Below are 21,689 nucleotides of genomic sequence, written 5' to 3' on the forward strand. Positions count from 1 at the left end.
GACCAGATCTAGGACTGACTGCTGTGTGCTAGGGTAGCCCTGCCCTTGGAGAAGGGTGGGGCCACAGGAAAGTCAGCGGGTGCATTCTGAGCCTTCACACCATTTCTTGGGAACAACGAATCACCCGTGGGCTTGTTAGCATTCTCTTTCCTCTGTCTTTGCAGAGAAGCTTATTCTCTATGACTTGACATTATCAAATAGAAGTTTTTGACCTTAGCAGGAACCAGAGATGCTGCATAGAAGATGAACATTTCAGCCAGGAGGGCCAGACCCCTGTGGTATCTACCAGCTTCGTTGGTACACATAGATCCTCCAACCATGGGTTCTCAAGACCGGTGGAATTCTAGATTCCTGAGTCCCTCCATTGATCTAGAGTAACATTTTCCAAAATTAAGTCCATAGACTGTTAGTGTGTATTATATTAATAATATCTCTATGGTCAAATAGATTTGGGAAGTCCTGGAAGTTTTGTAGCTAAATAAAACTACACCACATTCTTTAAAAAAATAACTTTTTAGCATCTCTACAGATGATAATATGAAAGATTAAGCTTTGAGGAGCCCCTAAGAGAGGGTGCAGTTGGCAGATTACCAAACTCATTGAACCACAGAACTGCTCGACATTGTTGCGATGATTGACATTTCAGGGGACCAGTGACCGGGGATTAAGGTACCTCAGGAAGTATTGGGCCAGCGGAAGTGTGCCCTACCAGGAGTAAGAGACCCAAAATCTGTTTCTGGTTTTGCTTCTGCTTAGTTTTATGTCTTTAGGGAAGACAGGTGTCAAGGAAATGGGCAACTGCATTGGAGAAAAAATTGAAGTATGAAGTCAATAATGAAAACATAAAGATTATTATCTATGTTATTAATGTAATTGTACATTCAGGCTTTTTATCAGAAATTCTGAATAAAGATTTTTTGACCCATTGGGAAACAACATCTTTATGATCAGACTGCAAAATTCATGAGAAATTTTTTCCCAGGCTCTCCAAGAAATCCAAAAAGAGCAGAGGTCTTTGATATGATAGAGGAAGGAATTGGATTATCTCAACCTAAATTGAATGTGGTCTCCAGTGGAAATGCGTCCTTTCAGTTGTGAAAGAGGATGGCACACTGTGGATTGTAGATATCTATGTAGAGTGTCACCTACTCCCAGCACAGTTACCTCTGTGTCACCGCCATGGCCTTCAGAGTGTGCCTCTCTGCCACTTCCTGCTGCTAACCATTCTAAGGAGGAGGTGCCACAGCCCTGCTTTTGTTTGGCCACCCCATGTTCCATGGCCCTATTGCAGAGAACTGACTTAGGGGGACCTTCCTGGAGGCTGCCTTCCTTTGAGTCCTTCTTCCTTTGGCGACAGCCCAGGTCCTTTGCAAGTTGGTCTATGAGGCCAGAAGAATGGCTCAGATTATACCCCAGTGTGCCTGGGGTTTCCACAGCTCCTGGGAACTTCTGGCACCTTAATACACTGTAGTTGGGGATCTCTATGATTGTCCTCCATCCCCAAGGCTGAGTCCTGCCAGAGTCCTCATATATCTATTAGTTTGCAGCTAAAGGGAACTTAACGGAGTTAAATGCATCTGCAGGTGACATACAGGCTATTACACCCTGGAGAGAAGTTGAATCCATCCCTCTTTTGTCCTCCTGTTCACGGGAAGAGACGGAATAGCCGCGGATAGAGCTGAGGCAGCAATGAAATCCTCAGGCCCAGCCACAGTGGTCTCATTGCCCCATGCATTCGGTGCATGAGTCTCAGGCAACAGGGGAGCCTGGCCAGCACCAGCCTGTCCTTAGATTGTCCTGGACTTGAGAATAGGCCAAGGTGGCTCTGTATTCGTTTCCTATGGCTCCTATGACAAATAGCCACAAACAGCATGGCTTACAGCAACACAAATTTATTATCTCACAATCTGGAGGTCAGAAGTCCTAAAGTCAGGAAACTGGCACCAAAGGCCTTCTGGAAGCTCTGAAGGAGTCTGATTCTTTGCTTTTTCTGCCCCTAGAGGCCGCTTGCGCTTCATGGTTGCTGGGCTAGTTCCTCATCTCCCTCTGCCTTCAGACCTAACAGCAAGGCCTCTTCAAATCTCCTGCTCTGTCCTTTGTTCCCTTTGTTCTGCTCTGACTCTGACCCTCCCGACTTCCCCATAAAGGACGCTTGGATTATGTTGGACCACCCAGACAATCCAAGATACACTTCTCATCTTGAGATCCTTAACAGAGTGGGGTCTGCAAAGTCCCCTTTGCTCTGCACAGGAACATATTCCCCGGGTTGGAGGAATCAGGACCAGAACATTGTGGCAGTGTTCTGCCTGCCACAAGCTCCTTCTGGTTTTATAGTTTCTTGGATTTCCCAGGCCCCTCCCTGGCCACCCCCATGGCGTCTGTCAACCAAGTCACCTGGACTTCATGGTCCTCTAGTTTCCTGGGCAGTCCGGTGTGCCCTGTGGGTTTCTCCCTTCACACAGCTGAGTGGGTGCTGGTGCACCTCGCTTCCAGAGATGAGAAGGAGGTAATTCTCTGGTGACTCTGTCCCTCTTCGGGTATCATGAGAATTTCTGTAGTCAGAGGTCGCTGTTGCTCTGAGGTGGCACCAGCAGAAGTGGCACCCCAGCTCTGCCTCTGCTTGAGCCCTTCTTCTCACCTTCTGTGTCAAGACAGGTTGCCAAGTTGAGCAGTGTGGCCAGTGGGAGAAGTGTTTCATCTACTGGACAGGTTTGGGTTTTTGCAAGGCCTGGGGGTATTGCTTTATCTTGGTCCTGCCTTTGTAGTTATTTAGTTCTAACTGTGGCTTTGGAATCAGAGGCTGCCTGTGCTGGTTCCCAGCACACAGCTTGATGCACATGAGCTGGGGGACAGCTGCAGGGTCCCCTTTCCTTTTAGTGGGAGAAAGATAAGGTGGCACCATGTGTCTTCCCGTTTAATAAGTGAGACAGCTTAGAAAGTGCCTTTCCAGGATTGTGCTGCGCACCTGCTTTGTGCAGACCCTGTGCACCACTGCTGATATCCCCCAAGATCTAAGGGGCTCTGGGGTCTATTGCCATCCCAAAGCCACCACCAGATTCAGAGTTCCAAGTGCATTTCTTAGTCCTCTAGTTGTGTGTCTTAGCCATATCAGAGAGAAGAGCTGGTGATCCCCAGACCCCTTTCCCCCTGCAGCACATACATTTCAAGGAATATTCATTTAGCTATCATTCATTTTTTCTTTAAAAATTATAAAATGCCGAGCATATTTTAAGGGGGTGCATAAAATAAGACACATTAATTTTATTAAAGACAGAGGTGTGGCTCAGATTTTACCAAGCATACAACTCCAGCCTAATTGTAAGAAGAAATTGTGGTGAATTCTGCCATGGTCATGTTAGGCCATGACACTGGACATACTTAAAAGTATGTGTAAAAGCCAAAGAGGTGAAATTTAAGAAATCCTTAGGATTTTATAGAGGCCAGGCTGTCTTTGTTTTGTTTATTGGGTTTGGAGAAATTTAAGGCTAGCCTTCCTGCTTTTTCAACCACCTAGCATGGTAAAGGAAATGTAATAGGATGGGTTTCCCTGTTCACATGCTAATTACATTTTGGCACAAGCACTATTCCATGTATATCTTAAGTACACATTGAGCCCATGTCTAAAATAGTATGAATGGGAAAGGAAAATTAGAGAACAGGCAACTAAAGAATGGTTTGCAGTAACACATGGAAACCGCCTGGATCTCTCAAGGCAAGCAAGGCCATGGCCGTGATGTGGGGTGAGAATGAATGAATACCCAGCAGAGTTCGCCCTAAAGCTGATTAGAAAATGATGTAAGAATACGATGCAGAGGCTTTGCAGAAGTCTGGGAAGAGTGATTCTGATTTGTGTCTTTGTCCAGATCTGGAGTTCCTGTGACTCGTGCTGGGAAGCTCTCGGTCCTCTGGGGCTTGAGTCTGAGGCTTCTAGATGTAGACTTAATTAATCCTTATTTCCAGTGCAGTTCCTCAGCCAGGTGGGAGCAGGAGAGCTCTCAGGTTCTCAAAAAGGTTGCTCTTCCTTAAAGCATGCATCTCCAGGTCTTCTGAACTTTTTCCACATAACATAGCCCCCTACCCCCACACACACCTTTTAAACTTCCACTATAAGTTGACCACTCATTTCATGGATGCGGGAATTTGTGGGAAATTTGTGGGAAAGATAATTGCCAGTCTTTTCATTCCTTTCTGCTGTATGTTTCAGGGGAAATACTTTGTTCTGGTAGCAAGAAAAATCTGCAGGGAATGGGGGCTGGCAGTTCTTTGCCCTGGAGCAGTGCTGCCCCAGAACCCCTTTCTTAACTTAGTTTCTCTATGTTTTTTACCTAGAAAGTGCCCTGAGAAGCACTTTACTAAGTGAGCTCATTTAGTAAACACTGGCTTCACTTGTCACGGGAAAAGATTGCTCTCTTCATCTTCAGATCCTCGAGCTGTAACACGTAAGAGTCTCCCAAGAATATCATCACCTGATTGGAAAAGAAGGCATTTTGTTAAGTTACATCCAATTCACAATCACACATAAATTGAAAGATGTTTTTCCAGCATCTACAGCTGTGTACCAGAACCTATATGGTTATTGCACAGGGCTCCCTGCAGGCTGGGCCTATGTTGCTGCGCCCCAGTCTCTGGACCCTGCATGTGCTCTGGCCTCCATGGAATAATTTTGCTCTTCTGCTGCAGGTAGAGCAAGTCAGCCAGTTGGCCGTGTTTGTCGAGGCCGCACTAGACTATCACAAACAGTCCACAGAGATCCTGCAGGATCTACAGGGCAAGCTGCAGATGCGGTAAGGGCCTTCTGCTCCCTCCTAGGCACTGGCTGCAGAGCTGAAAGCAATGGAGATTCATTCTCTCTCTCTCTCTGGCTCCCCACTTTTCCTTTTCTCTGCCCCATTCAAGTTTTAGTTGGCTGTCATGATTGGATGTGGGTTGGAACTAAACTGGGAAAGGGATCTCTGGCAGCTTTTCTACTCTTTCTTTTCCAGAAAGCCCCTTTTCTGTGACCTGTATTTAGAGCAGCCAGACAGAGGAGCCAACCTCTTCATAGGTCCCCTCCTGAGCTGTCCCAGCTTAGCTGCTGAGAGTTCAGCTCCCTTTTCACAAGCCAGAGTGGCAGTGGTGGTGTATACCCTCTCCTCGCCATCCAGGGGCATGGAGAAGACTGAAGTGTATTCAGAAAATGTGTAAATATCTATTAAAAAAGATGGATTTCCACTTCTTCAGTAAAAGTATCAGGTTGTGTTCATAAGATTGACCCTAAGAGGTATTGAAAGAGCCCTCTATTTCTTCTAAACCATCAAAAAAATGTTGTTGTGCCCCCCGGCTTTCATGATCAATGTAGTCAATATTTTTCATAAAATTAGTACTATATATAGTATGCATAGCAACCCTATTAACTAAAATGTTGACTTTAAAAAAACTACCCTGTGTTTTGAAATAGGCTTGATAACAGAAAATTGTTTTATACCATATCATAGTAATGAATACATTTGGAGAAATTTCACATAAGTCAGTGCTGTAATAATAGAGGAAGGCAAAATGTGTGTCCATTTTCTGGAACATCTGCTTCTGTAGGCAGACAGTCATCTGGCTCTCAGAGGAGCTGTTTGCTTAACTTTCTAGCAGAGGAGAGAGGAGATGGCAGCTGGCAGTGCTGAGGGCTATTGCTCCATGCCTCAGGGGTGTTATGAGGGCAAATACTGTAGTCTTCTTCAAGGTGAATTTCACTGAGGTGCTCAACTAGGTATTCTGAAGACTGCATTTGAGATACCACCTGTATCACTTTGGGCTACTGAGGAATCAATGTGTGAAACTGCCGCTTGTAACCTAGGTTACCTGTATGCTTACAAGCATAGAGTGAAGGTGTGTTGCAGGCTTTGGTGTCTTTGGCAGGTGTCTGACTCGGCTTCCAACATGTGTTACAGGATATCAGCTGCATCCAGTGTCCCCAGGCGAGAATACAAGCCAAGGCCAGTGAAGAGGAGTTCTAGTGAGCTCAATGGAGTTTCCTCCACCTCTACAGCAAAGATGACAGGTGAGTTAACCATTCTGGGTGCACCGTGCGTGCCTCTGATGGCTCTGATGGGAACATGCATCCACTGCTTGTTGCTCAGTGTGCATACACAGAGACCCTGGATTGCTTTCTTTGATTGTTTGGTGAAATCCTCCTTTTTCCTTCAGCAGTACCCCTTTCTCCTGTTTCCTGGTTTTAGGCACTTACATCAGATTTTGAAAACTAGAAGCAGAAGGAATGCCATCACTTTACTAATGCCTTCTAATGTGGCAGTTAGGTAGATACATTGTTGCTACATTATTCTTTATATTTAAATTGTTAATGCTTTCAAAATATTTTATTGTTTTAAGAGCTTTAATTAATATTCATTGAACATTTTCTGTATGCTAGTCATCGTTGTAAGTGCCGCATCATTAATTTTTAATGACAGATGACATAGTTGAGTCAAATAATCAAATTGAGAAAAACTTCAAATGCTATAAATCCCCATTACCCTCCAGTCTTCTCCCTAGAGGTAGCCTTTGCCCACCATTTCACATAAATAGTGTCGTGTGTATTTATGTGTGCGTATAAATATGTGTCTGTGTGTGTGTGTATCCCATACATACACTACATAGTTTCAGATCATTTTCTGTTTTGCAAATGTAGGATCATCCTAGGAATATTGTTCTGAATTTTGCTATTTAAAATGGACTATTTCTTGGTATCATGTCCATGTCATGCATGTAGATCCATCCCACCATTTTTAACAGCTTCATAGCTTTTCATTATAGATACCATAACCCTGTGCACTGACATTCTGGGTTTTTGTTGCAATGAGTATCTTTTATCTGATGGCAAGTCTTTATAGGAAGTGAAATTGCTGAGTTAGAAAGCCTGTAAATTTTCAATGACATGGTAGTATATATTACTAACTACCATCCGAAATGGCTAACTGCTGTTAGTGTGTGCAGATCAGCTTTCCCATGCCCACGTCATTAGATTTTAATGTTTGCCAAGGACTTACAGTAAAAAGTGGTATTCAATCTTAACTTAAGCACTTCCAGAATTAGTAGTGAGATGAAACATTTTTATATGTCTTAATTTGCCGTTTGTATTTTCTTATGTGTGAATTGTTCATGTCATTTATTCATTTTCTTTTAACTACTGTAATTTGTTGTCTTAGTGACTGATAGGAATTCTTGACATATTGGGATAGTAATAGTTTTTTCCACTTTGTTACTTATACTTAGCCTATGAAGTGTTTTGTTTATTGTTTTTGTTCCTGTTATTTTCTTTGTTTAGCTTTATTTTGGGTATATACATGCTCTTATTTTGATGTAATAAAATATATCAACCTTTTTGCTTCTGGACTTTGCATTTTATGCCTTGTTGAGAAAAGTCTTTCTGTCCCCAGTGTTATTCTGCTACAGTTGTCTACTTTAAAATATTTCTTAATATATAGTTCTTTTCATATGGATTTTGCTTCTGTAAGTTAAACTGCTAAACCATCGGAGTGGCAGTATCGTTCCACAGCCCTACCAGCCGTGCCTGAGCAGCTCAGTTTCTCCACAACCTCGCCAGCATCTCACTGTGTCTCTTTGTTGACAATCTCGAACATCTCTTCGTGTGCTTATTTGCCACCTCGGTATCCTCTTTGGTAAAATACATCTATGCCCATTTTCTACTTGGATTGTTTATATTTTTTACTGTTGTGTTTTGAGAATTCTTTACACGTTCTGAATGTGAGTTCTTTGACTCATCTGTGGTTTGCAAATATGTTCTTTCTCTCTAGCTTATCTTTTTGTTCTCCTAAATGATCTTTCGCAGATCAAAAGTTTTTAATTTGGATGAAGTTCAACTTATCAGTTTTTTCCTCTTACATGCATTTATTGTGAATCTAAGAATTCTTTGCCATGCTAGGATAAGATTTTCTTCATGGCTCTTCTTAAGTCCATCGTCCACTTTGAGTTACTTTTTGCGCAGTGTGAAGCTAAATTTGAGATTCATGTATTTGCTGTCAGATGCCTGGTGGGTCCTCTACAGCGTGTACAGCTGCCCAGTTGCAGTTTTCTTCCACCATCATCACTGTCCACTGAGGGGTTTTTCAATGAAAAATAAAAAATTATCAGAGTAATATGGGCAAAGATGTAAAAAGAAAATGTTACGACAAAGGTTTTTATTTATGAAAAGCAGTTGTCTCCTTCTCTGCCCCTCTCCAAGGGTGACCTCCTGCTGTCAGAGCAAGCCAGTTTCAACTATTTTTGCTATTAATTTGGTATTTAACTCCATTGTTCTAAATATAATGTATATATTACTATTTCTTGAGTTTTTGGTTTTGGGTCATGTATAATGATTTCCCGATGTGGAAGAGGAGGCTTTTGCTCTCTATTTTTCAGTCTCTCGTATATTCCTTGTCCTTCCAATGTACTTATAATCACCATTTAAAAAAAATGAATATTCATTGTATAGTCATCACTTCCATCATGCAGGATTCTTCAAATGCCCTCAACCCTGTTTTCCTCTGCTGCTGTTTACACATAGTTGATTCTTCCTGTGGAGGAAATGTGAGTGGGCCCTGTGACTTTTTTGGTTACTCTTGGGTCATATAAGTTCTGCAGTCACTTGACCATGTAAATTCAGGCGTGTGCAGTAGCCAGAACGATCTAAGACCCATGAAGTAGTCACCATCGCCATTTAATTGTTGCAGTGATAAACTTGGCCTCTCTCTCTCAATAGGAAGAATGTAACCCATTCTGCCTTCTTCACGCTCTTGCCAAAAATTTCTCTAAAAATCCTTTCTAATCTCCATTTGAGATTAGACCTGGTTGTCCCTTGGACATAGGTTGAAGTCAGGCAGTGTTAGTTCGCTAACACTGGTCTTCTTTTTCTAAGTTGTTTTGGTAATTTCAGTTCTTTTGTATTTACCCATGAATTTTACAATCATCTCTTCAATTTCTACAAAAGAACAACCACATTCAGATTCTTACTTGGATTGGGTTGAATCTATAGATTATCAAATCGATAGCTGAATGATGCTGAATGTTCCAATCTTGAATAGAATCTATTTTATTTTTCTTTTATTTAGGTTTTTCATTTCTCTCAGCATTGTTTTGCTGCATTCAGTATTTGGTCTTATACAGTTTTCCTCAGTTTTTAAACATTTCATAATTTTGAAGGAGTTATAAATAACATTTTTACAAAATTGTCATTTCCCATATTTTCATTTTTTCATTGTTAGAAACATACTTGAGTTTCTTATATTGAACTTATATCCTATTGTGTAGCTACATTTGCCTATACTGTATGTCTGAGTACCTTCTATTTATTTCTCTTGACTTTTTGCACATTCCGGAACCTCCAGGATAACGTTGAAGAAATGGTTTGAGGCAGTGGACCTGGCCTGTCCCTGATCTTAGGAGTGAAGCATTCTGTTTCATAGTTAAATATGATATTAATGCTAATTTTTTCATAGATTGTTTGATCAGACTGAGGGAGAGTCATTCTAGTCACAGTGTGCTGAAAGTTTTTAATAGGGAACATTAAAAAATTTTTGCCATATGCTTTTTTTGGACATTTATTGAAATGATTACTTAAGATTATTAATTAATATGGTTACTTATATTAAATCTATTAAATCAACCTTACATTCCTGGGGTAAGCCTTCTACGTGAAAGGTATGTGTAAAAATATACTTTTAATTTTGGAATATTATTAGATTTCCAGGAAAGTTGTGAAGATAGTACAAAGCATTCCCATATACCCTATTAATTTTCTCTACTATTAACATTTTATTCATATGGTATGGTATGTTGCAATTAATGAGCTTATATTCATTTATTATTATTATTTGTGGTGCTAGGGATGGAAACCAAGGCTCTGTGTGTGTGTGTGTGTGTGTGTGTGTGTTTATTGAGGTTATCTGTTTCTTCTTTTTTTTTTTTGATACCGGGGAGTGAACTCGTGTCCTTGCGCTTTTGAGGCAGGTGGTGGAACCACTCACTGAGCTAAATCCCCAGCCCTATCTGTTTCTTCTTGAGTGAGCTTTGGGAGTTTATGTCTGTCCAAGAATTTGCAAGAATTTGTCCATTTCATCTAGGTTGTCAAATTTATGGGCATAAAGTTATCCCCCTTCTAAAGTCTATAGATTCTGTGGTGATGTCACCTCTCATTTATTTCTGAAACTGATAATTGGTCATTTCTTTTTTTTCTCCAGCATTTTGCCTGTAAGTTTCTCAATTTCAATGATCTCAAAGAACAAATTTTCTAGTTCATTGATTTTTCTCTCTTGTTCACTTTTTTACTGAGTTCCATTTTGATCTTTATTCTTTCATTTCTTCTGCTTGCTTTGGATTTCATTTGCTCCTTTTCTAGTTTCTTAGCAGAATCTAAGGTCATCGAATCTGTTCTCTTCTAGTGCATTACATGTGGTCAGTGCTATCAGTCCCCACTCCAGGTATGACTTCAGCAGCAGCTCTTGGATTTGAATATGTTGTGTTTACATTTTTATCCTCTTCCAACTGCTCTCTAATTCTACTGATTGTATTCTCTTTAAACCGTGGTTTCATTTGAAGTATATAATTTCATTTTTACATATGTAGGTACTTTCCAGATAACCTATTTTAGATTTCACATTAATTCTATTTTGTTCAAATAACATACTTTGTATGAATGGTGCCCTTTGCAGTATTTGAGGCTTGCTTTATAGGCCAGAATTTGATCCATTGTGGTAAAAGTTCTGTGTGTACTTGAAGAGAATGTGTATTCTACTCTTGTTAGATGAGTGTTCTAGAAATGTCCATTTGGTCAAGTTGTTAGATGACATTGTTCAGTTCTTCTAAATCTTTACTGATTTGGGCTCTGTTTTTTCCTAGAAATTTTTGGATAAGGAGTATTGAAATCTCAAATGATAGTGGTAGATTTGTCTATTTCTCCTGCTAATTGAATCAGAAATATGGGAAGATGGGTTCCTTCATTCTCATTCACTCTTTTAATCTAATTACTCATATTGTTTTTAAACATGGAAAGATGTTTTATTGCCTTAAATATTTTTCTTCTCCATCCCTTCATTTTTCCCTTTTAAACTTCTATTAGATGTTGACTCTCTGCTCTTCCTCGGTCTCACTTTTCTGTCTTACTTTCCATATCCCTGTCCTCTGAGGATATCTCACTTATTGCTGTATTTTATACTCATTTATTTACTTATCATATCCACTGAATTTATTTTAACTGGATTAATTCTCTATTGATACCTCTAAAAATTACTGCAAATTGTGTGGCTTACAGTAACACAGGCTTATTCTTATATTTTACAGTTCTGGGGATTAGAAGCCCTAAAACCAGGAAGTTGTTCTTCCTGGAGGGTCTGAGGAGGATTCATTTCCTGCCTTTCCTCCTTCTAGGTGCCTGCACCCCTTGGCTCCTGGCCCCCTCTTCCATCTTCAAATCTGCTTCTGCCCTATTCTTTCATTGTCACTTCTTCTTCTCTGACTTGGACCCTCTCGCATCCCTCTTGTCAGGCAGAGCCCTGGTGATTATATTAGGCCCCTCACATAGTTTTATGCTCTGGGCCCAGCCACATAGTCCAGGGTAATCTCCTCACATCAGGATCTGTAATGTTTCCATCTACAGATTCCCTTTGCTGTGTAAGCTAACATATTTCACAGGTCCTAGAGATTAGGAGGAGGACATCTTTGGGGAGGTATTATTCTACCTAACACACAAATACTCAAATTTCTGAAAATTTAGGTTCATAAGTAATTAGACTCTTCATCTCCTTTTGAGGAAAAGAACATATATTTTAAATGTCTCCACTAAGCAACTCTCCTAATTCTATCTGCTTGAATGTTTGTGGCGATCTGATGTCTCCTTCCTGCAGTTATTTCATACTACCAATTCTTGGCCCTGTACACAAACCTTCCTTTTGTCTCTGTGGTGGAGGGGACATGGATGCTCTTCTGGGGAAGTGCCCTGGTTCCTCACTTTCAGGATGTTCCCGTCACCCATGTCCCCTCCTGGAGGCAGTGGCCCGGTCCTGTGTATGCGGTGGCCCCCTGGGATGGGAGGACCCACCTGGCTGTGTTTCCCCCAGGTGCCCGCTGGTCACTTGGTGTCTGGTATTCCCTGACCCTGAGCTTTGGGCACTCTCAGGATCCACCTTCATGCACTCCATCCTCGATCATTCCCCTGTCTGCTGCAGTCCATCCTTCAGCAGTTTCTCGTATTTCTTATAATTTCCATTATAACAGCATGGTTCCTTTGTGTTTTCTGATACGGTTTGGAACTTTTAAAAATTTCTATTTTGAAGCTGACAGGGATTTGATATGTGGAAGGAAGACCCCAGTCTGGTTCTCAATCTTCCCTCCTAGCACATGTTCCCTTTAATTTATTCAGTGTCCTGGTCACACTGGGTGCATCTCTCCACCATCACCCAGGGTGGCTTTAGGGGCTAAGTGGATATAGATGCAGATAACCTTGAACCACATCATGCAAAAATATTCTTTTTCAGCTTCATTGGCCATATTGATAAAGCCACAGTTTTATGCTGGGATATTTTTAATGTTGCATTTTAACAGAGAGTATAGGGCTCAGGTTAAAGTAGACAAAAGTACCTAGCTTGAATTTAACCAAATTGTCTATAATTATCTTCATAATTATTTTCACGATTACAGACTTGTATGGCAGGTGTTGCTAGTTTCCAATTTGCATTTTTGATATAATGTTTCATTTAAAATTATTTGAATAAAATTGGTTTCATTGAATATTATCAAGAGGATACTCAGGTATAATTCTCTGAAGACTTCTTTTATATTGTATTAGAGTAACAACAATTTGTCTAAAATTTAAAAATACAAATTCAGCATGCAACAACATAAGCTTCTCTCACTCATGAGGCAATCCAGAGATAGTGTTGGGGAGGACAGGAAGTCTTCATGCACTGACATGCTGGGGCCTGGGAGATGGAAGTGCCATTGTTCCTACCACATGGCCTCCAAGTTGTTGCCTCTTAGCCTCCAGAATGGGAGAAAGAACAGGAATTTCTGGGCCAGACATTTCCTCTTAAGCCAGCAAGCCAGAAACCCCTAAGTCCTGTTCCAAGGACAAGATCTTAATCAGCCACATACAGTGACAGAGCAGCTTGGGAAAAGCAGTCTCTAGCCAGGTGGCCCCTGCCCAGTTACCATGGTGTCTTAGTCTATTCCTGCCACTGAAACAGATACCCCGGGCTGGGAAACCTGTAAGTAATGGAAGTTACTGCTCACGGTTCAGAGGCTGGTGAGTTCCAGATCAGAGTACTGCAGAGTGTGTCTGCTGAGAGCCTCTTCCTCATACATGGCACCTTCTAGCTCTGTGCTCACATGGGGAAAGAGGCCAACAAGCTCCCTTGGGCCTCTGACAATGGCACTGATCCTTTTCTTGCAGGCTCTGCCCTCAAGACCCCATCACCTCCTAAGGGCCCAAGTCTGAGTGCCTTCTCCCAGGGATTAGGTTTTAACATGGATTTTTGGCAGGTGCAAGCATGTAGACCACAGCGAATGGAAATACTCAGCAGCACAGATCCACACTGATGGAATCCTGCTGCATGGAAATTGCAAGGGTGTCCTCCTTGGTGGTGAAGCAAGTGTCTTGCTCTGCTGTCTGGCAGCTGCGGGTGGGGGTGCGTCCTTGTCCTCATCTTGTGAGCCTCTAGATTGGCTTTCTCAGAAATTGCTCATGTCTTCCCAGTGCACACCAGAAGCAGGCTTTCGATGGTCGGTTGCCTTCTTTGGGATTTGTATGTGTGGGCTCTATAAGGTTCAGTAGAATCAGATGTTTTCAGCTTTGGCTGTTGCTTTTTCTCACCATGGATTCCTTCAGAACCACGGTGAAGGTTTAATCTATGTGCTCTCAGGCAGTTCCACGTGCGCATATTATTCATACCCTGGTTCTTTCCTGGGTATTGCTTTGATGACTGCTTCCTTTGCTTTCTTTCTTTCCTTCCTTCAAGCTGGTGGCTCCCCTTCAGATTATGGAGCTACTTTGGGGCCATCTGAAACCAGATTTGGGTGGGGAGGCAATGACTTGAACTTAATCCCTAACACAACTGGGTGTCTTTGGCTTTGGGGTGTGGGTCTGTGAGAATTATTTGGAACAGCAACCTGCCTGTCTCCTGTTAGCTTCTCTAACTAGCTCACTCCTGACCTCAGATCTTTCTCTTTATCTGTATAGTGGGCTTTTTCTAGCAACTTCGTAAGCACATCAAGGAATAAGTGAAATACACCAATATTCTGGGTTTATCAGGTTTCTTTCTTTAGAGGTACAGGTACTTGGTCTTCTTTCAAGCCCAGCAGAAGCAAAAGTTTTACCCAATATTTTGCCGTGACCTAATGAGGCTGTCGACTTTCATGCCTGTTATATCTTTCTTCTTTATCACTGCCAGCTTGCTGAGTCACTACCATTAGCTGTAGGTTTTATTACAGTAGCACACCACTTCTGGAATCAGTTTCTGTATTAATTGGGGCAGTAGTAACTACTGTTCCAGAAAGACTCAAGAAAGCAGTGGTTCAAATAAGATAGAAACTCAGAAAGGAAGTCCTGGGCTACAGAATTCTCTTAAGGAAATGAGCAGCCAGGCATGGTGGTGCATAACTGTTATCCTAACACTCTGAGAGACTGAGGCAGGAGTATCTCAAGCTTGAGCCCAGCCTGGGGAACTTAGTGAGTGCCTATGTCAGGAGTGGCTCTCACATCACATCTGTTGCCACTCCTCTGGGCAAGGGTGCAGTCTCATGACCCATCCGCTAAGGCCAGGAGAGATTAGCTGGAGATCCCCATCAACCTCTAAGGACGTTACTATGGAGGAAAGATGGGCGGGGCTTGGTGGCCAGCTTGCAGACTGTACCACATCCATGTACTACAGACTTGCTGCGCGTGAAAATGTCTGTCCTGTCACTCACTGTCCTTTTTAGAGCCCCATGTAATTCATTTCTGTTAGAAGGAGGTGCTGCCACAGCTCACAGGCAATGCAGGATGTACATTAGGATAACCCGAAGTCAGGTAAACTGGGTAGCAGGCCAGACAGTAAATGTTTTAGTCTTTGTGGGCACTGTTGTAACTGCTGGACTCTCTACAGCTCACATGGCAATATGTATGTGAGAATGGCATAGTTATTCTGCCAACCCCAAGCTGGGAAGCCAGCTAAGCAATATCTCGGTCAAATGTTTATACCCTTTCTGTGGCTTCATTGCTGGAAGCATATCCTAGAAATAATTTAACCTCAGCACTTTCAGAGACTGAGACAGGAAGATTGCAAGCTTGAGAACAGCTTGGGCAACTTAGCGATTTGGTGAAACCCTGTCTCAAAATAAAAAATAAAAAGGGCTGGGAAGTAGCTCAGTGTGAAGTCCCTGGATTCAATCCCCAGTATCAAGGGGAAAAAAAAAGAAAATAATTTAAACAAAGCATATTCCTTTGTATCTCTTACAGCATTATCTAATGAAACAAAAAGTTACAATAATGGCTAAGTAGACTTTGGTATATCAAGTGGGACATTATCAGCTATTTGAATGTATTAATATGTAGATTTTGTAAAAATGTTGATGGTGTGACATTAAGTGGGAAGACATGAAGATATAAATATAGTATGATTGCAACTTCTACCATTTAGAATTATAGGTGATATTCATTTTCAAGATAATCTTCAAGTGGTATTTCAATAAGAATACTTGAATAAATAAAAGTGTATTTAATAGTAGGAAAAGTTGATGGCTTTGAGGGATAGGTCCTCTTCCTTCTCAGGAATTATGTATTGAGTTGTATTTTCATTTCCTTTGGGCACCAGGAAGCTCAGCATCCAATGAAAGGTTCGTGCCCAGCTCCTGAACTGACTGCAATTCCCGCCTCCCCTGCCCTTTCACGGAGTGACTGTGTGCTGCATCCCTTGGGACAGCCCCATTGGATGTCTGTTGCTCCAGCATCATTTTTGACAGCGCCCCCCCCCATTTTCAAACATTCTGTAGTTTGGATGAAAACTGTATTGTTTACCTACTTTTGATGACTATCCTTTTTAATTCTGATCTGAAAAAACTTTGTTCTGAATGCAGATATAACTATAAGACAATTCAAGATTTCTGTTTAGCAAGAAGTTGGATATAAACAAACAAAATCTTTGAAAACAAATTCAATTCTGGCCCCATCCCAGCCACCCCAGTACACACACACACGCACACACACACAAATTACATGCATATCATATGTTTATATATATATTAATTACATACATATACATTTATATAATGTACACATATATATGATACACACATTAATGTTTATATATAACCATACATATACTCATATTTTATATTTTTTTGAGTAAAGCAGAACCTGAGACACCAGGGCTTAGTCCTTGCCCCCTACTTCCAGCATGTACCGAAACAAGGGGACCCTTGGAGTCAGGACCCCAGGGCCTGGGTCAAGGTCTCCAGTACTGTGCTCCTACTCGCCACAGAGAGAGCTCAGCTTTCTTTCTTCTGGCCTCTCTGACTGGCAGTGTGTTGAGTGCTAAGCTGTATACAAAGAAAAAGGCATCTATCTGAACTGCAGCATCACTGAAGGGCAGAAGGCGCTAGCATTTGAGCACCTACAACATGCCAAGTGTTGCTGTTTGATGCTTTATATACAAACTCATCTCATCCTTATAAAAATACTGTAAAAAGTGATGATAAAAAGAAAACCATGATCAGTAATAACACTATCCTAGCAACTGCGCTGGGGATTTAGCTCAGGGTTCCGCCGCCTGTCTCACTATACTAGCAACTGCACTTGAGAACTCCCTGTGGGTCAGTTACTGCACTAAATACTTGCCATACATTTCCAGCACAGTTTACATTCCCATTCTACAGATGAGTAAGTGGGTATCCAGGAAGGTTAATGAGATTTTCCCAAGGTCATAGGGCCAGTAAGTAGAAATGGGTGCTTTTTCTTATAGATATTTCGTTGTGTTAATGAGGAATACTGGAGAATGGTACAAAATGTTCCAGAGCACTGGGAATGATTTATTTGCAAGACTCGGGATCACAAGGAATGAATACTCAGCACGTACTGCATAGGGATCTGCTGTATGCATCTGCTCAGGAGGACAAAAGCACTGAGACACAGTGAGTTCCTTGGCGTACTCACTGAGCTGCACATGTCCTAGCAGGTCCCTTCCTTCTTAGCCAGTAGCTCAGCCCCAGGGAGGTTAAGTTGTTAGACCAGTGATGTTCAGCCAGATGTGCAGGAGGCACTGTTGAGAAGTCTCTGTGTCCATCACTTGCCTCCTTGACTGCTCCAAACTCTCCTATGTGCCACTGCTTGCCGGGTGCCTTTCCTGGAAGTTTCTCTTGGCGGCAGATCCGAGTCCCTGTGTCATACATCCAGCTTTGAGCTTCATAGATTTGTGGGTGGAATTTTCAAGTGTAAAGGGGACCTGTGCTGCTTGTTTCTCAGGCATAGTTTCAAAAGAAAATAGCATTTTATATCCTGCATTAATGGGAAATTACTTTCCATTAGGATTCGGAATGATTTGCACATAATGTTTATAAAGTAAAGGAAAAATGTCAAGCATTTCACTAACAATTTAAAGCAAAGCTCACAAGACTCTGCCAGAAATGAATTCCAAGAACATTTTCTTCACCATTTCTTCTTTCTAGAGAAAAAAATATTAAGAGAAAGATGAAAGGACAGGGGTCAATTAGGCAGAGTGCATCATGGGCCTGAGATGGAACCTCTGATACCATCATGGCTGGGGAGTGAAGAGAATAAATAAAGTGAGCCAGAAACAGAGGAGGCAGGGTGGGGGGATCACAACTTGAAATGATGGATTGTAGACAAAGTCCAAGTTCAGGCCCTGGCCAGGAGAGAGGAGCCCTGTCCAAGCTCTCGGTATGGACGAGGTCATGTTGCTTTAGCAGCACACGCTGCCCCTCTGTCCCCGCAGAGAAAAGGAGGCCAAGGAAAGTCCTTGAGCTGAACTGTGCGCCTAGAGGCAGTTCTCAGAAAACCAATTTTGAAGAAAATCATACAGACACTGTGACCTTTGCTCAAGTATTTTTCCCATTACCAAAAGACAGAGGACAAGATGTATTTCACGTTTTTATCAATTCATTTATTTTTGCTGATTTTTATTCCCGTGAAATTCTCAAAGAACGTACCACTTTATGTAATGACAGTGAGGGGTTAAAGGCTCCAAATTGAGTTCTACTTTAAAAATGTAGAAAAGGCTGAGACTTGTTAATAAATGGCATTCAGTTCCAACTGTGTGCTGCAGGCCTGTCAGAGTGAAGCAAAATAAATCTCTCAAATGACTTATATTAAGACATTCTAACTCTCTTTAGGTATAAAAGAGACTTTTATAAATTTCTTGACACTTGTAAGGCTGCTCAGAAATAACTTCTACAGTGTAAGTCATTCCTTTCATTGGCAAAAAAAAAATCTCTAGGATTACATTAGAAAATAAACATTTATTCAAAAGTGAAATGTGCAGTTTAAAAACTAAAGAAGACGAGCACTTTGCAAATAGAAACATATGAATTTTTACCTACATTTCCAAGGAGGATAGAGTTTGCTCAGTCAGCAAGTTCTTCCTTTTCTTTCCTTCTCTTTTTCCTTCCTTTTTTCCTTTCTTCTCTTTTTTCCTTCCTTTTCTTTCCTCGGCCACCCCGCCCCAACCTCCCCCATGATGTCGGTTATTGTTCAGAGTTTAGAGCCAAGGGTTCCAGGTAAGAGAGAAACAGGAAGGGAGACAGAAGTGTCCCACATTGGAATTCAAATTCTGGCACATATTAGCTGTGTGACATTGGATCAGTTTCTTAGTATCCCTGGACTCATTTGAACTTGCCCCTAAATGAAGAGATTGGGCTTCAGATATTCTAAGGTACTTTCTAGCTCTAAATGTTGTGGTCACAGTGTTTATCTTTTGTGAGTACTTGGCATTCTTAAAAATTTCAAAGTGGAGAGGCTGAATATTTAATATTTTCTGAATTTAAAAAATAAAGTATGAACTATGATTATGATTATTGATCTGGAGTCATGGATGAGGGAAAGAGGAAGAGTCTTTTTCTTTTCCAAGCTGAAGAAAGCTTTGGAGGGAAAGGTTTTCTCACCACAGGAAATGGTTTCCTGTAATTCTTCTAAACAGTCTGTAAAATGAGTTTTTGAAAAGCTGTAAGACAGAACTTCTAACTTACCTGTGGGAATTTTGATATGGCTTAGCTAAAATGGTTATATAATCATATTATCTTAATGCTGTATATCTTAAAATCTTATATATTTTATAATAATACATTTAATCTATAGGCTAAGATTTAAAATAACATCATACAAATGTTAATATATGTAATTATTTTTAAAAAATAGCATAAGTGTCGATTGTTTCCAGGGGTTACAGACAGCTATGTCATGTGATTCCACGGATTGCTGTGTTTGACTCCACATGAATGACACCCTCTGCCATTGTCCACTTGTCATGGGTGCAAGTGCAAACTCTCCAGATCATGGGTATTCAAGGCATAGGAACCATGTAAGAAAATCGCCCAGGGCTGGTGACAAATAGCTGACACCAAGCCTTGGGTCAGGACAGGACAAAGAGGAGAGTCTGCAGCCCACTAGGAATCACTTGCCCTATCTCACGGAGGTGACTGGTGAGTAGCAGCAGCTGCCTCTTGTTCGAGAATGTGGCCCAGGATTGCCAGCTTTCCTGATTTTTCAAAAAGCCAGATATCAAATGTTTATGTAAAGTTTCCCAGTGTTTCAATATTGGCAAAGCAGTCCACATTGTAAAAAGTGAGCAGCAGGTCAAACAAAATACCATCTGCAAGCTGATTTCTGTGCCAGTGGCCCAAAAGCCACCTCTGCTTAAGGCTGCCATTCATCTTTCCTATTCTCATATCCCAGCACGGCAAAAACAACCCACAAACGTTGGTCCTGGTTGCAGGAGACTGGGGACTGCTCAGGAAGCTTGATAAATAAATGAGCCACAGCTTCCAAGGAAGCTGTCATCTCCATAGGCAAGCCAAGGCTTTGGAAGTGGAGGGATAAACTTTATTTGTTATACCCAAGTAATAAAAGCTGTGTGACTGGGGGAAGATTGATATTAAGGTTAAAACAAATCCTACATGCTTATTTTTATAGATTACAATGATTAAACCTGAGTTCCATTGATGAGTAATTTCAACAAATCACATTTCCTGTGGGTAAATACAAGGCAGCTGTTGCTAGAAGAGACCTCTACTAGACTTCACTCAGTGGTTTATAACTAACTTACTCATCGTAGACTTAAAATTTGTGGAAAAGGAAATTGAGATTCAAAGGTGAACTAGTCCAGAGCTAGGTTCTCAAATTTCCATCTACTACACCAGTGATGGCGAACCTTTTAGAGCTTTCAATGATAACAAACAGCTGGCTGAGGCACGCATGCCATAGGCCCACTACCACTGCAACTATACTCTCTCCAACGGGCACAATTAGTTTTCTAAAGATGGAGAACAGAGTAATTTTTGTGGTATTTTCAGGATTATTCACCAACGTTGTGAGCTAAAGAAAAAGTATTAGCTCTAAAAGAATTTTGCTACAAAAATTTGATATTCTAGATTGGAAAAAAGAAAAGAAATTATAACTCCTAAAAGGAGTTTGAACCAGATATGTTAGTTTTAATTCAAAAGAAATGATGTTGAATGGGGTGAGCATGGTATCTGGCTTGGGGCACACATTTGGTGTTTGAGAATGAGTCTGAGCCAGAAATAAACTTGGAAGTGCCAAACCAGGTTTCTGCCCCAATGTGGTAGGAGAGGGACTGTGTAGCCGGATGCTGCAGGTGCTGTCAGATCTCAGGGTGATTTGCCTGTGGCACCACAGCTTACGGAAGGAGACTTGGACCCCATCCCTGGGTGTGCTGCTGACTCCTCCTTTAACAGGAACCTTCCTCCCTGCTCTTTGGCTGCCCTGCGGGTGGCATCCGTCACAGGGAACACCTTTGAAGTTTGGGACCTCATACCAGGAAGCGAGTGGCAACTGAACCCCTCCCCAGCCAGGAGGGGCGAAGAGGTCTTTGGAGTCAGAGAGAAGCCCAAATCCAAGCGCTGTCACTTCATGCTCCTGGGTCTCAATTTTGCCACCTAAAGCATGGGGATTTTGACTCCACCTGCACGGGATTATCCTGGGGATTTAGTTAGAGCATGTGGATTAGGGTGTGAGGTGGGTGCTTGCTACAGTGTAAGAGCCCACTGTGCAGCAGCTGTTCATGCTACATAATTGGTTATCTGATTTCCCAGCCTACAGCAGACTGAAACCAGCAGATTAGAAGGGCTCGAGGGACAAGGGACGGCTTCGGGAAGGCCAGTGGCAGCAGGAGAAAGTGACAGGTCGGAGAAAAGCTCTAAAGAGCAGGAGCAAAAGCTCAAAAGGCACAGCAGTCTGGGGCATTTACTAAAAGACCAGGTCAGTAGCTTCCTGCAGCCACCACTCCTCATCCTGGGATGGGCTTTGTGGCAGCAGTGGGGTGTGGCACTTTCCTCCCATCCCTTTCCCCAAACAAGCAGGTGTGTGTGTGGGGTTGGGGGGACGGGTGTGCTTGCTTTTCAGGGCAGATTTGCTGACCAAATGCTTCCAAATCACGAAATCCCCAAAGTCAGGGCCAGCAGAGGAGAGAAAGCTGTGGATTCCTTCGATGGCCTGAAAATAAGTC

At 41.8% G+C, this 21,689-nt stretch overlaps 1 protein-coding gene across 4 annotated transcripts in view; it reads left to right on the top strand.

Moving 5' to 3' along the window:
- The window catches only part of Sh3gl3 (SH3 domain containing GRB2 like 3, endophilin A3), a 152,125-nt gene that overhangs the window by 121,793 nt on the left and 8,643 nt on the right, over positions 1-21,689 (top strand). For all 4 annotated transcript variants that reach the window (XM_004852874.3, XM_004852875.3, XM_087188455.1 and 1 more), the window contains 2 exons: positions 4,681-4,784; positions 5,922-6,031. In XM_004852874.3, the coding sequence (XP_004852931.1) occupies positions 4,681-4,784; positions 5,922-6,031 (214 nt within the window). The remainder of the gene's footprint in view (positions 1-4,680; positions 4,785-5,921; positions 6,032-21,689) is intronic.

This window comes from Heterocephalus glaber, unplaced genomic scaffold (assembly GCF_053883595.1).
Source record: "Heterocephalus glaber isolate CG9 unplaced genomic scaffold, H.glaber_assembly_v1.0 deba00001531, whole genome shotgun sequence".
Lineage (NCBI taxonomy): Eukaryota > Metazoa > Chordata > Mammalia > Rodentia > Bathyergidae > Heterocephalus > Heterocephalus glaber.